Consider the following 15633-nt stretch of genomic DNA (forward strand, 5'->3'; position numbering starts at 1 on the left):
GTAAGATAGCTCTCTGACAGTATTTTTGCAAGGATTTTTGCTTCCCAATAAGTTAAATATAACCTTTAACAAAATGAGTCCTCCCAGCTCCAAATTAGAATAAAGACAGTGTGTGTGTGTGTCCATGTATGTGTGTAGTGGTACTGTAGTGGTGGAAGATCAGGAATGGTTTTTGTGAATGGGAGGACCATAAACTTCATTTGCTTCTGATGCTCAATGCAGAGTCCTGGGATATATTCATACATAAGTATAGCAGTGTTGTATCACTTCAACTGTCCTGGTTCTTTCTTATGGAAATGTGGGATTTGTATTTGGAGGAGATTAGAATTCTTTGATAGAGATTGTAGTGCCTCACCAAGCTATAAAACCCAGGATTCTGTAGGATGTGGCCATGAGACTTGAAGTGGAATCAAACTGCTGTAATTGTGCAGTACAGACATACTCGGGGCAAGCATATAAACACCTGAACCCATCAAACGTTACCTATGGCTTAGGCTGCATCAGTTGGACATTGCTTTAACTGCCATGGCTCAATACTGTGGAATTCTGGCAATTGTAATTTTGTGAGACATCTAGCGTTCTCTGTCAGAGATTACTGGTGCTACCAAACTACAATTCCCAGCATTCCATAGCACTGAGCCATGGCAGTTAAAGCAGTGTCAAACTGGATTATTTCTGTAGCGTGGATGCAGCCAAAGTACCTTTGGAGCAAACTGCTTCTAACTAATTTAAATCCTGCTGCACAGGTTGGATGTACATATAAGTAACTTTGGTTGGACATAGGGATCTATTCTTTTCATAATGCTGATGAGGAATGCCTGATAAAATTGTGGTTGGTGTATTATTTTATTTATGATATTTATCAACTGCTGTTCAGCAGTAGGCAAGTAATAAACATAACCCAAATGATCATACATGCACAAAAGGTAGAATAGAATAAAGTCATAAAATGAGCAGACAGTAGAGCAGACTGACAAATTTAAAGTTCCTTGCCAAACAGGAAAAATTTAATCTGGCACAGAAATGTTTGTAAGATTTGCATATTTATGTGCCTAAGTATTCCACAAGGTGTTATGAGAAATAAAGTGCCTTGCCTAGGTACCAGCTAATGAATATTTATTCTTATTTATATTTATAAGGTGCCCATAAAATGAATTCTTTATATGTCATACACCCCCTTCAAATCAGAACATTATTAATACAGTAAAATACAAAGGTCTAAAAACACAATAATACAGAATCGACATGATAGAATATAAATGCTAATTTTAAAATTGGCGTGATAAGAATACCATAAAAAGCTTTGTTGTTAATTGCCATCACATTGACTTTGACTTGTGGTGACTATGAATAAGAGACCTCCAAGATGCCCTGCTGTCAACAACCCTGTTAAAGTCTTGCAGACTCAGGGCTGTGGGTGGCTTCCTTGACTGGTGTAATATGGTCTTTTTCCCCCTGCTGCCTTAAAATTTTCCAAGCGTTATTGTCTTTTCTAATGACTCATGTCATCTCATTTTATGTCTAAAGTATGACAGCCTCAGTTCAGTCATATTTGCTTCTAGTGCAAGTTCAGGCTTGATTTTCTCTTGTATTCATTTGTCTTTTGGGCAGTCAGTAGTATCTGTAGATATCTCCTCCAGCACCACATTTCATATGGGTTGACTCTTCTTACCAATTTTCTTAACTGTGCAGCTTTCACAATCATACGTAGAAATCAGAAATACTAGGACATGAATGATCTTGACTTTAGTGTTCAGTGATGTACTTGCACACTTGAGAATTGTATTTAGTTCCTTCATAGCTGCTCTTCCAAATCCTAATTGTCTTCTGATTTCTTGACTAGTCTCCATTTTGATTGAAGACTGAACCAAGACGATACTGATTTTTGTATCTAATGACATATCTTTACAAAGATCAAAGCTTATCTGATAAAACACAAGAAAAAACAATGTAGTTCTCATGTATGTCGGGAAGAATTTTTCATACATCAGGTGTGGGAATCCAAGTGTTGGTGGAGTACAGGTACCAATATTCTTCACCATTTGCTTTGTTGGCTAGGTTTGGAACTTGCCCTCCAACAGCAGTGAGCTCCTTGATGCCTACTCTTGCCCTACACAGGCATGGTAGGACAAGCATAAGCTTTACTCCAGATATTTAGTCCCAAACTGTTTAGGGTCTAAATGCAATAATCAGTATATTGAATGTGGTCCTGAAACAAACACCAATGTAAACAGCTTAGAATCAGTGTAACATTACCTCATCAGGTTGCAAGCTTTTACCATTGTAGCAGATACATTTTTCACTAGTTGTCTTTAAAAATAGCACCTCATACCACACATCATAGAAATCTAATTTGGAAGTTAGTAGGGTCATCATGGCCAGACTATTCCTCTCCAGGAATAGTTGTAACTGGTGTGTGATTCCATTTCTTCCATTGTTTCTTCATCATTAATGGATCTTCTGTGGAAAGAAAGAAGACAAAAGAAGAGCTGGGGAAAAATAGGACGATTGCAAATGGAAGATGGTAGTATTTGGACTAGACTTTGGAATGTGCTTTGGCCACATCACAAGGCAGCATGACTCACTAGAAAAGGCAATAGGGAAGGTAGAAAACAGTAGAAAAAGAGGAAGACCATATACCAGATAACTGAACTCAATCCGGGGGGGGGGTGGGGGTGGGGGTGGGTCACGGGCCAGAATCTACAGGGCCTAAGCAGATCAGTGGAGGACAGAGGTCTTGGAGATGTCTCTTCCACAGGGTTGCCATGAGTCAGAACCAGCTTGAGGGCAGTTAACAACAACAACCTTGCAAAAGATTTTTTTTAAAAGTACAGTTCTTAAAATCCACCAGCCAGCATGGCCTTTGGGATTCTGTGTAATTGGGTAACAGAAGAGTGTAGAACAGAAAAATAATTGTTCTTGACTGGACCACCTGTAAAATTCTGTGACTGAGGCAAGGTAAAGCTGTGCCTGGAAATGGTTCTATTGGGAAAAAAATTCTGGGTATTGAGAAACAAAAAATTCAGAGTATTTACTTTTGTGGAGGAGACAGAAAAAATGGACTCCCAATCTTTGGCCCCTTTCACTGTACGCAGTTATAAAATCGATTCAGCTTTAAGTGCCATGGTTGTATCCTCCTGGGATTTATAGTTCTGTGGGGCACTAGCAGAGGTTTCTAAATACCTTGTGAAACTAAAGATCCCAGGATTCCATAAGAAAAAAACTATGGATGGTAAAGTGGAATCATAGGCGCGTTATAGACGGGCCTTTAATATGCCCCCGTCACGTGCTAGGGGTTGGCCGAGGACCTAGCGTCCATAACGGCCTCACCCCTAGCACGTGACGGGGGCATAAAGATGGTGGCGCCCTATACACATGGGCGCCGCCATCTTTACGTGCTGGATGCATTGCGTCCGCATGTGTCGCCCTGGAAATGACGCCGCAAATGCGCCCTTTGCGCTTTGCGGCGCCTCTTCCGGGGCCTGAGAAGGAGCGCAATTTCCGCGCTCCTTCTCAGCAGCGTCTGGGAGCCGCGCCGTTTAAAGGCTGCAGCTCCTGGACGGTGCAAGTGGTGGCGGCAGCAGACCGCCACAATCCGGCAGTCTGTAACGCACCTTAGTGCTTTATTTGTGTCATGTGAGAGGGCCCAAATGCCTTTCCGCCTAAAAAATCCACCACATTTTTGCAGATTGAAGCCTTCCTCCTGTGCCACATTTCCTCTGTTGGCAGGATTTAGCTGAGCAGGAGCTGGAGCGAGAAAAGACTATTTAACGAGCTCTTTTGATTAAATTACTAGGAAATCCCCAGATATGCTGTGATCCATGCCATATATCTGAAGGCATATTAGGAACCATCATAATCTCATTGACAAGATAGATTTCAGATCTAACTACTGCAAACAGCTTCAAGAGGTCCACAGAGGATTCCCCTCTGCAGGTGAATCCTAATTCATATGCCCACATTGCTGTATTCTGCCTTTTCAATTACATTTATTTTTAGCAAAAGCTGTTGTCCTTTTCAAAATGCATGCCGGAAAACAGTAGCAGGACATCTGTTCAGTTCTGGGTGTGCGAGAAAGAGAACAGTGTTTTTATTAGTGAAATAACTGCAAAGAGAGGTAAGAATACATGCCATTGATATATTCTTCACATTGCTGTAATACAGTGATTATCCAGGTCATATTCTATCTCATGGTATGTTGCATGTGAACAGACTGGAGTTTGCATTTTTGCACTGGCATTGCCCCTGAATTGGTTCACATAGGCATGCTGATCTCAGAGCACCAAATGAACACTTATTAATATGAAAGTAGACTTTCACTCCATTTCTGTCCTGTTTTACCATAACTGTTGGGATCAAGATGAGTTATGGACCCATGGAGAAATTCATACTCCCAAACAAAGTATATAAATGAGTCCACCAATGAGGTAGCTATGAGCCATCTTGGTATAATGGTTTGAGCATTGGACTATGTCTGGAGACCAGGGTTCAAATCCTGACTTGGCCATGTAAACCTACTGAGTGACCTTGGGCAAGTCATACTCTCAGCCTCAGAGGATTGGCAATGGCAAACCCATTCTGAAGAAACTTGCCAAGAAGGTGGTAGGGTCATCTTAGAGTTGGCATAAGTTGGAAATGACTTGATGGCACATAACAACAAATCCAGTGAGGTAGTAGAGATGGGGCTCATACAGTCAAAATGTCAGGACACCCATGGTTTTCTCTGTTTTCTATGAGCTTAGCTGTTTTCTATGAGCTTAGTTTGCAAGAGGAAGGGAAGGGGAGCCACAGAGAATAATTACTTTTTATAAGCAGCTCAGTATTGTTTTGAGCTATTCCTAATTTTATGCAAATTATTTTGGGCTTAGTTGGCCTCTTGAATCAATGATCAAGACTCATTAACTTTACAAAAGATCAAGAGGGATATCACCAAGCTTGGCCTCCAGAGGAGGGCGACCAAAAGGTCTGGAAACCTGGTGAAAGGTCTGGAAGCTATGCTCTATGAGGAGCATCTTAGGGAGCTGGGTTTGTTTAGCCTGGGGAAGAGAAGGTTAAGAAGTTACATGATAGCTATGTTTAAATATTTAAAGGGATGTCATATTGAGGATGGAGCAAAGCTTATTTTCTGCTGCTCCTGAAACTAGGACACAGAACTACAGAAAAGGGGATTCCACCTAATATTTACAAAGAATCTCTACATAGTAATTGCTATTTGACAGTGGAATATGCTGCCTTGGACTGTGGTGGAGTCCCCTTCTTTGGAGAGGTTGAATGGGCCATCTGTTGGGAATGCTTTGGCTGTGTATTCCTGCATGACAGGGGGCTGGACTCGATGGCCATTGTGGTCTCTTCCAACTCTATGATTCTATGATTTTTCATGATGAGTTGGAAATAAACTACTGTATGTCCCACTCATTTCAATGAGATTTCTTTCCAGGCAATTATGGGTGAATGAGCATCCTTAGATGAAGCTAAGCCTCAAAACTTCTTTCTAAAATGCTTTTAAAAGAAAACCAGTGCAATTAAGAGGTTTCACAAACTATACAAATTCCTCTTTAAAATGCTGGCATAGCTGTAGAGCAAGGATGGTTTAGACACTAATTGGTATGTCCAAAAGAGTTTAACTTATCTTTGGGCTAAGATTATGTCATTTGGCTTCAACTCAAGTAATAAAATTGTTCAGATTAGAAAATCTGAAGGTTTGTGCCTCCTGTTGACTTTTATCGGAAAAAAAATAAAAATAATTATAAGAGTGTGTTTCTTTGGCATAACTGGATGGAATCTACAGGTTTGACAGCCCTGTTGAATTGCAGACAAATATATGCAGTGGAAAGGCAAAGACAAACCTCCTCTGTAGCAAACAAACAAATACTGTAAATTAATAGTTCCTCCCAAGGATTATGAGGCTTTATGGATGGAGCAACTATACATTTAAGCTCTGCCACATTTTTTAAGCCACATCCCTTGGGCACACAGTCCTTGAGCCTTACTTTCAAAAGTATTTTCCAGCCCTGTAGAAGTTCTCCACCTCTTTTTAAGAGTCTAATAAAACATTCTCTAGAATTAGAAGGAATCCTGGAGAGTTCAACACCAGGACCAGGACCAGTCACTTACCACTATGCCCTTGCTTCCCACTTTACCTTGCCTTTGGCATTTAACATAGGGTGCATCTACACTGTAGAAATAATGCAGTTTGACACCACTTTAACTGTCATGGCTTCATCCTACAGAATTCTGGGATTTGTACATTTGTGAGACACCAACACTCTGTCAGAAAAGACTAAAGAAAATTCAGATGCAGATAAAAGCTCTCATTACTAAAGACACATAAAAATTAAAATATACTTAAGCCATCAATAGAATTACTGTAGAAGCAGTTTATATATATAATAGCCATTAACACCTTGGCAGAATTAAAGGTACACCCCCATTCTAAAAGGTTAATCTGTTATAGCAACGCCATAGGAAGTCCTGCAATACTATAAGAGACAAATTGATTTATTATGACAGAAGCTATTATGGACCTGAGCCTTCTTCATTGGTCACATGAAGTGTTGTTCTCTATGGCAGACACACAGCTACACACAGCTACACAGAGGGGAAAATAATGTTAGTAGTGGGGCAACATGCTGTGGAATGCAAGAAGCTCAGTCTGGGACATTTCTATAAAAACCTTCAATATACACAAGATAAGCACAATGGCCTTCACAACATCTGTAATTGGATAATGCAATTTGCCTAGCCATGCTGAACAAATGTATTGTTATCATCAGTTCCTGCTGGTGTGAATAGCCATCATGCTTATTTTGTATATATTTGACTCTTGCATAGAAATGTCATAGACAGTACCTCTTGCAAATACAGGAGGTGCTTCCAGATAGCTCTTAGCCAGGTCTCTAGCTGCGGAGGTGGGAGAAAAAGGAGGATATTGCATCCCCAAATAAGACTTTTGTCCCCATGCAACAAATTTTCCTTCAGTCCACAAATTTCTATTATTGCAGTAACTTAAAAATACAGCCGAGCATTTAGAAATACAGTTTAGATATTCAAACCAAAGAGGCAAGCAAATTTAGCAAGGGAATGCAAACCCAACAAATATAAGAGCTCTAGGTATGAATGATTTGCTGTGAACATTAGCAATCTGGAGAGTGAAGGAAAAATTCATGGGTGGGGGCAGATTTCTTAATACTGGGGACCAATGCAAAGGACATGGTGCAGCCCTTTTGTTTTTGCCACTATAACAGATTATTTGTAGTTGTTTTTTTTAAAAAAATAAAATAAAGGAAACCGTAGGAGAACATGGGGAGGGGGGTTACAAATGGAAGACATCATTTGGATCTCTAGTAAAATCCACTGAATGAGTCTGAATCATCATAATCATCATCCCCTCTACAAGCACCTTCTTTCTCTAGTCCTATGGAGTCAGTGTGGCATAGTGGTTGTGTCACATGCCAACACATACTAACAAAACAAAGAGCCAGCATGGTATAGTGGTTTAAGTGTTGGACTGTGACTCTGGAGATCAGCATTTGATTCTCAACTTGGCCATGGATCCTTCTGGGTGACCTTGGGCAAGTCACACTCTCTCAGAAATAGGGGAAGGCAATGGCAAACCTTCTCTAGACTAATTTTGCCAGCTGCATTATTTCTACAGTGTAGATATATGAAAACCCCATGATAGGTTTCTCCTAAGCCTAGGGTCACCATAAGTCAGAAATGACTTGAAGGCCCACCACCACCACAACATGCAGTCATTAAGTATGTTAAGTTCCTTCACTCTCCTCAAGAGTTTGAATAGAAAGAAGCATTCTTCAGATGACTAAAGCCCTTGTTGTTTTTGTGTGTTTGTGTGAGACAGAACTGAGTCAGAGAAGTTAGGATAATCACACTCCCCTCCTTACATGTTGGTTCCACATGGTTACTTTATAAGTGACAAGGATGCTTTTGTATCTGTAGCTTTCAAGTGAGAAAGCCCTGGATGTATGTTTGTGTGTGTGCATATACAGTTGCCCCTCTGTTTTTGCCGGGGGGGGGGGATCCATTCTGGACACACATCCCCACAAAAATGGAGAATCACTCATATTCAAGCCCCATTGGCCTGAATGACAGTACACCCTGTGGGCAACTGCGGGCGGGCACCATAGGTGCACACCCCATTTTATTCCCGACCGTTCATCACCTGCTGTAAGATTACAGGACTGTGTCTTTTGATACTGCAACTTTTTAACCTATGTACACTGGTTATTTAGTATTTATTGAATTGTTATTAAGATGAGATGAAGTTCAATCATTAGAGGTGGAACATACAGATTACATGACAAAGAGAAAAATAGATGATAATAATAATAATAATAATAATAATTGTATTCTGCTTAATCTTGAGGAATCCAAGCGGATTACAGCAATAAAACAAGATACAGTTAAAAGAGAAATGCATTAAAAATTCCAAGATCCCCATCCTTCTCCCCGTCATAAAAACATAATTGAACACTAAAAAGAGATTAAACCAAGAAGAAAGTTTTTTTTAAAAAAACATTAGTATACAATAAAAATTAAAATGAAGTAAAAAAATTTCAAGCAGAGTCCAGGTAGAGTAAAAGATAAAGATGGAAGATAATGGGGGCAAAAAAAGAGGGAGGGGGAGGCAGGTCAACAAGAATGTTCTAGTCTGGAAAGGCCTGCCGGAAGAGATCCATCTTAATAGCTTTCTTAAAGGTTTCCAAGGTGGTAATCTGACGGATCTCGTCCGGCAGGTTGTTCCAGAGTCTAGGAGTGGCTGTTGAAAAGGATCACTGGGTCACTGCAGAAAGTCTAGTCCTCTTCAGTTGAAGCAGATTCTTCCCAGCGGAACGAAGAGTGCGGGGAGGATGATATGGGAGAAGGCGCTCTCGCAAGAAGTCAGGACCCAAGCCATGTAGGTCTTTAAAGGTTAAAACCAACACTTTGTATCTTGCCCGGAAACTAATAGGCAGCCAGTGAAGGGATTTTAAAATTGGTGTGATGTGGGCAGATCTAGGTGTGCCAGTAACCAGCTTGGCTGCCATATTCTTTACCAACTGAAGTTTCCAAACTTGACACAAAGGTAGCCCCATGTAGAGCGCATTACAGAAGTCGAACTGAGAGGTTACCAGTGCATGTACCAGTGTTTCAAGGTCTTCCCGCTCCAGGAAGGGGTGCAGCTGGCGAATCTGCCAAAGGTGATAGCAAGTGCTCCTGACCATCACGTCCACCTGAGCCGTCAGATGGAGAGACGAGTCTAGGAGCACCCCCAAACTGCAAACAGAGTCCTTAAGGGGAAGTGTGACCCCATCCAGAAGTAGCTGGCATAACTCCATTCCCGGATTGGGGGTCCCTATAGCAAGTACTTCCGTCTTACCTGGATTCAACTTGAGTTTGTTTTCCCTCATCCAGTCCATTACCACATTAAGACAGGCATTCAGAGGAGAGATGCCATCCTTAGTCACTGCATTAGTCTGAGACATAGAGAAATATATTTGGGTGTCATCAGCGTACTGATAACACCCTGCCCCATGTCTCCGGATGATCTCACCCAGCGGCTTCATGTAAATGTTGAACAGCCTTGGGGACAGAATCGCGTCTTGAGGGACACCTGACCTGAGTTCCCTCCTGGACTAACAACTTTCCCCAGGCAACACCATCTGGAATCTGCATGAGAGGGAGGACCGGAACCACTGCAAAGCAGAGCCTCCAATTCCCAACTCTCTCAGGCATTCCAGAAGGATACTGTGGTCAATGGTATCGAAGGCTGATAGAGGTCCAAGAGCACCAGCAGGGTCACACTTCCCCTGTCGGTGCCCAGACAGAGATCATCGACTAAGGCGACCAAGGTCGTCTCAACTCCGTAGCCCGCCCTAAATCCAGTTTGAAATGGATCTAGAAAATCAGTTTCTTCCAAGACTGCTTGGAGTTGAATGGTGACTGCTCTCTCAAAGATATAATGGAGTAACAAAAGAATAATAATGATAATAATAGATTAAGATATAATCTAGTTAATGATAAATTAGGAGGAAGTAGAATTTATCATAGACATTCAGTACTGGAATTACTATTTTTGTTGCTGTTCCTTTTTTAAAAAAGAAAATTATGTGTATGATGTGATCTTATGTAGAGATCTTCTTTTTCTTTCTTTAAAAAAAGATATTTAAAAAGTATTAAAATTGTAGTGCTTTGTATTGGCATTGTAAAATAATGCCAGAAAATGGAATTTTATAGGCATCAAGGAATTCTCTTTCAATGGGGGAAAATGTGTTATATGATTGTCAGACTGTTCTATAGTTACCACTGTTTATTTTATTAAACAGTCATGGAGGCTTGAATTCTGCTAAGCAGTCCTGTCAACTTGGATGAATGTCAGGCTTCTCTGATGCTGCTGACAAACCAAATTTTACTTATCTTGTGGTTAATCTTCTATGTCCTTATCAGGACAGTTACAACTAATTGAGCTCCCCCCTTTGCTTAGTTTAGCAAATAGATTATTCATGTTGATTTTTTTTAAAAAATCTGCCCAGTCACAAAGAATCAGGAGTAGGCTGATATGTATTTTAACAGTCCCCCCACTCTCTTTCTCTAATGCACAAAATCAGAAAACTGCAAGGTAAAATGCAGATTCACATTGGAACCTTCCTTTTTCACCTCAGCTAGTTGTTTATGTGAATGCTTTGTGGGTGAATCCATCCTATCAGTCACATCAAATAAATCAGTCCTGTAGCCTGAATGGCAGCTTGGACTGCAGATGTGAACAAATGTTTCAGTGCTGGAATAACTTCACTTCCTTCAGCTATTAAAGTTCTAAAATACCCTCCAACATTTCACAGATGAGAATGGGGACCCATGTAGCCAAGCAACATCAGAGCATGGCCAAGATAGCTAAAGTTGTTAATGAGGAAGAACACACACAAGCTAGGAGAGGCTGCAGCAGTTTGCATTTGCCTGAGTCTACTGGAGAGGGCAAGATTCTGCCCCCTCCTTTTCCCTCCTCCTCTGCTGAGTTAACTGAGTGTAAAGTACTTTCCCACTTCAACTTAGTTTGCAGCAATGGAGGTAAGCTGGACAAAGTTGAAGGAGGAGTGCAGTAGCCCTGTGTCGATGATAGTCCAGGGATAGGAGTTGTAAATCAAAGTAGAGTAGACATAGGAGCAGCAAGATATTAGAGTCAAGAAACAGTTCAGAGTCATAAATTACAAGGTCAGATCTCACAGTAGACACAGGCTGAGAGAGAAACCAAGCTTGTTTCCAGCAAGGGCCCCTGGTTGCTCACTGACTCTCTTCCACCCAAGGGGCTTAACAAACGAGCAGCTCCGTGCTACCTGTTTTTGCCCCACATTGTTGCCGCAGCAACCAAAAGGTGCGGCAACGATGCGCTCCCTCTCAGGCGCAAAAAGAAGCTGCCAAACGTGATCCCACAACCGCGTCACTTCTGGCCAGCACAGTTTGGGTGATGCGCCATGCTCATGCCATCATGGCACAGCCCATGAAGATGGGGGCAAGCAATGATGGCGGTCTCCTCACGAACTAGGGCTGCTGGGCATGTAAATGCACAGCCTCGTCTAGCCCTAGTTCGCGGCGAGGATGCTGCAAAATACCTGTCTGTACTGGGCACAAGTAGCAGATTGTATTGCAAAAGGGCATTTCTCAGCTGTGTGTGTGTGTGTGCAGCCTCTGACTTTGCCTGCGGGGAAGGGAATGGGTTTATGCCAAACACCAAAGCCTTGCTCTCCTGAAGCTTGGAGCTATCTCTCCTATCTCCTGCTCCTCTGTAGAATTCAGATGGCTGTCAGACTGAGCTGGAGGTGGTCACAACTGCAGTAGGTCTGTTTTGTTTTCTGAAGCTGAATTCTCAAGTTGGGGGGCAGGGTATGACAGGGAGGTTTGTTTCATCTTCTAAAGCTGGACTCTCAAGGGGAGGCATGACACCATTCAACTGTTCCAATTTCATCCCTCCTTTTCAGGTACATTTAAAAGGCCCTTGATTTTTTTTTCCCTCTCCTCTTCCTGCTTTCTCTCTTAGTCCTCAGCTGACGTCAGTTCCTGCAAACTGAGTCCAAAGCACTCAAAGTACACTGTATTTAATTAATTTATCAAGGGGAGAGGAAGGGTAGAATCTTGCATTTCCCAGTAGACTTAGGCAAAAGCAAACTGTGGTAGCCTCTACTACCATGTCTGTTCTAACGTCTTCCTCAATAACCTTTGCCATCTTGACCACACTCTGATGTTGTTTGGCCATAGCATCCTAGGTTTCATCTGTAAAATGTTGGAAGGTATGCACTAAGATACTCTACTCTTCTAAGCCATTTTAACATTATGTTAACATCATTTTATTACTATTATGTGTTGATTCTTTTAAATGTAAATTTGCAATGCAATTTTTCATGATTTAGCAACAAGAGTACTAGTCTGAAGTGAGTCTCTTTGCATTCAGTGGGAGTTAGTTCCAGGGAAGTTTATGTAAGATTGTAGACCAATTGACTTTTACTGGTATTTGTTTGGACTTCTATCTTATAATTCATTTCTGTATTATAATTGTTTTAAACATTTTAATATTCTGCTTTCTTTGTTGTTTAGAGACTAGAAATTGACAACACAGCTAACAAATATAACAAATAAATGAACTCATTTTCATATACAAATTCATGAATATTATTTTGTAATTCATGGGTGAATACTATGGGAGTTTGGAGATCTCTGGATCATCAAACATGACTCTTCTGGGAACCTGCAGCATGAGCAGCATTTAGCAATCTGTTTTGACCAGCTGTCACTTTTGGTATAGGCCATTAGAATGGGAGAGTGGGGGAGACAGATGCAGGTCGTTCAAGCCAAAAAAGGGTCATGCTGAGGTTTGGCTGAAATGACTGCAATACAAGCAAAATCACATGCAAAATATAACTCTTGTACAATGTCTTTTCACTCCAGTGGGGAAGCCTAGCCTAGACTCTTACAATTCAAATAAGTAGGTTATAGTCTGCCAATCATTGCATCAATTTACTTTGTGTTCATTTCAGCAGAGCCCTTGTGCAAGCAAAACTTTATTTAATTTTGAACATTTCTAGGCTGCCTCACTCAAAAGCTTGAAACAGCTTTTAAAAACTAGCTTTGGTGGATTAAGTTAAATATATGCACAGATGATAAAATGGCAGTCCAGAAAGAAAGGCTTAATTCTTTCATTTATTTGTTAGATTTATATTCTGCCATTCCTCCATTAAAGTCTATGGCTCTATTCTCTTTGTTTCCTCACAACAATCCTGCACGGTCAGTTTGAAAAACTGAATTGAAGGGGGGGGGGGGGAAGGAGTGCAATGGTTACCTGGTGACCTTCATAAGACAATGGGGAATTGTACTGGGACTTTTCCATTCAACACCTAATCAACACACTGCATAGGCTCTCAACAAGTCTTAAGACAAAGCAGTGAAGTCCTTCCTATACAAGCAATCAAGGAGAGGTAATTCCTTGGGTAGATTATTCCTTAGCCTGGCTTCTAACTACTTTAGCTCTCATGTTGTATGAAGTGAGGTGTGTTTAAATGACCCAAGTAAACATGAGTTAGAACAGCCTTCCCTAGTGTAATGTGCTCCAGACATTTTGGACTTTCAACTCCCATTAGCTTTGTTGGCTGGAGCTAATGGAGGTGTATTCTAGAGGGTGAGTACTAGATTGAAGAAGACTCACAGTCTCTGAGATATATGGGGCCAGAGCCATGAAGTTTTCAAAGGCATTCTCAGATGATCCTGGAAGCATGTAGGCAACCAGTTCATAAAAAGCTGCCATATACAAGTAACACCATTCATCCATCTAACTCAGTATTGTTGACTCTGTCAGGTAGTAGTGCTCTGGGGGTCAGCAAAGATCTGTGCCCTCAACTATTATCTGATCCATTAAAAAACCAGGTTGTTATGCCTCTAAATAATGTGTTCCACCACAGTGGCATCATTATGACGGTACAGGTGGTGTAGCCTTCAGAAGAGGGGTGACACCCAGTCAAATCCTCCTCTCACTGCAGGGTGAGAAGGGGCAAGTGTGCTCCTCCACGTTTCATTGCAGCAGCAGCTTCCTCCTGAGGAAGAGACTCCTGCTATGGTGAAAGAGAAAGGTGAATGTGTCCTTTTGGCCACCACTGCTCCCCTGGCAGTCACCACAGGGTGAAACCAGGGGATGCCACTGCTCCACCACTCTGCCTACTGTTCAAATACAAGCTTTAAAATGAGAGCATGCAACTTGCTCAAGGCTATGTGGGGACTGAATCCTGGTTTTGCAGAGTCCTAGTCCAGTACTCATACCACTACACTACATTGGTTCACCAGCACAATTACTATTCTGAAAGCAGTCCTACAAAAGTAATTATTCCAAGTTCTGATCAACTGCCTAAGTCATGAGTAACATTGCATGGTATAATACAGATGGTATTATTCTATGGCATGTGAAAAGTGCCTGAAACAGTCTGTTCTGTAACATGGTTTACTCCTGCCAATAGTAAACCAAAATGAATGATTCTGCTCTCTCAAAACAACACATGATCTCAGAATGACTCAGAAAATTCTCCAAGTGAATAAGAATCTTATTCTGCTGGAGAAAATGGAGAGACAAAATAGGGCAAGTAGTATATATCTTGAACTGGGCTAATGTCTGTTAGAAGAGTGGGTGTAGAGAAGCTGTTGAGAACTATACAAAGCTTTAGAATACTAGTTGCACCAATTTGCTAATCTAGAGCAGCCAGGTAAAACATATCCTTTCTGTTCTTGGCACCCATAATGAGAACAATTTTGGCACTGATAACCAGAACAATTTAATGAGATATTTCTCTGATCATACTGTCTCATAAATGCAGTTGAGACTGAGCTCTTGGTTGTTGTTTTCTCCCAATATTTGTCACAGGAAGAAAAAAAGTCTTGATGTCCTTAAGCAAATTAATGGTATTTTCCCCCTTCTACTTCTTCTAGGGGTGTCGTAAAAGTGGACATAAACCTGCAGAAAGTGGACATTGACCAATGTTCTAATGAAGGCTGGTTTTCAGGAACTCACACATGCCATTTAAATAGCACTGAGGTAAGGAAACAGAGGGATGAAACCTTAGAAGGGGATGGATTTTGCTCAGCACTCCATCATGTTATGTATTTGTTGTTTTCTACCATACATACTAGGTCTTATCTCATTTCCCTGCCTCCTGAATGGGAAGGAAGTTTCCACACATCATAGTCTACAAGGTTCCATTTGACATTGAACACTGGAGAAAAATGACACCATGATGGATAACTACTAGTGTACAATCCAGCTGTAGAAGGCTGTTGTCCTAAATGGAGTGAGTTTTCCACTGTGGAGATGGACGCTGCAATAGGTTTTTTTCTTAAACATGCACCAAGACACATTCATGTACAGCCACACTTGCATTTCTTTCTGTCCTTGCAAAACATGCAAGGGAATGAAAGACAAAAAAAGACAGTCTTGAAAAGAGAGTAGGCCCTAAATCATCACCTCACACCCCAAAACCAGGGCCTCATTTGTTTCTTGACTGTATCTTGGTTTTCAACCAGAATGAAGATTATGCCTTCATTAAAAAAAGCCTTCCAAATTTAATATTCACACATCATTTTATGAGCTACTAAGAGAGTTATTAGGTT

General features: G+C 41.1%; 1 protein-coding gene across 2 annotated transcripts in view; it reads left to right on the forward strand.

Moving 5' to 3' along the window:
* GPR158 (G protein-coupled receptor 158) overlaps positions 1-15633 on the forward strand; it is a 146330-nt gene that overhangs the window by 8239 nt on the left and 122458 nt on the right. For both annotated transcript variants that reach the window (XM_089533393.1, XM_089533394.1), the window contains exon 2: positions 14956-15061. In XM_089533393.1, the coding sequence (XP_089389519.1) occupies positions 14956-15061 (106 nt within the window). The remainder of the gene's footprint in view (positions 1-14955; positions 15062-15633) is intronic.

The sequence above is a fragment of the Sceloporus occidentalis genome, unplaced genomic scaffold (genome assembly GCF_023333645.1).
Source record: "Sceloporus occidentalis isolate IW3139 unplaced genomic scaffold, rSceOcc1.0.p SCAF_7, whole genome shotgun sequence".
In the NCBI taxonomy this organism is placed as follows: domain Eukaryota; kingdom Metazoa; phylum Chordata; class Lepidosauria; order Squamata; family Phrynosomatidae; genus Sceloporus; species Sceloporus occidentalis.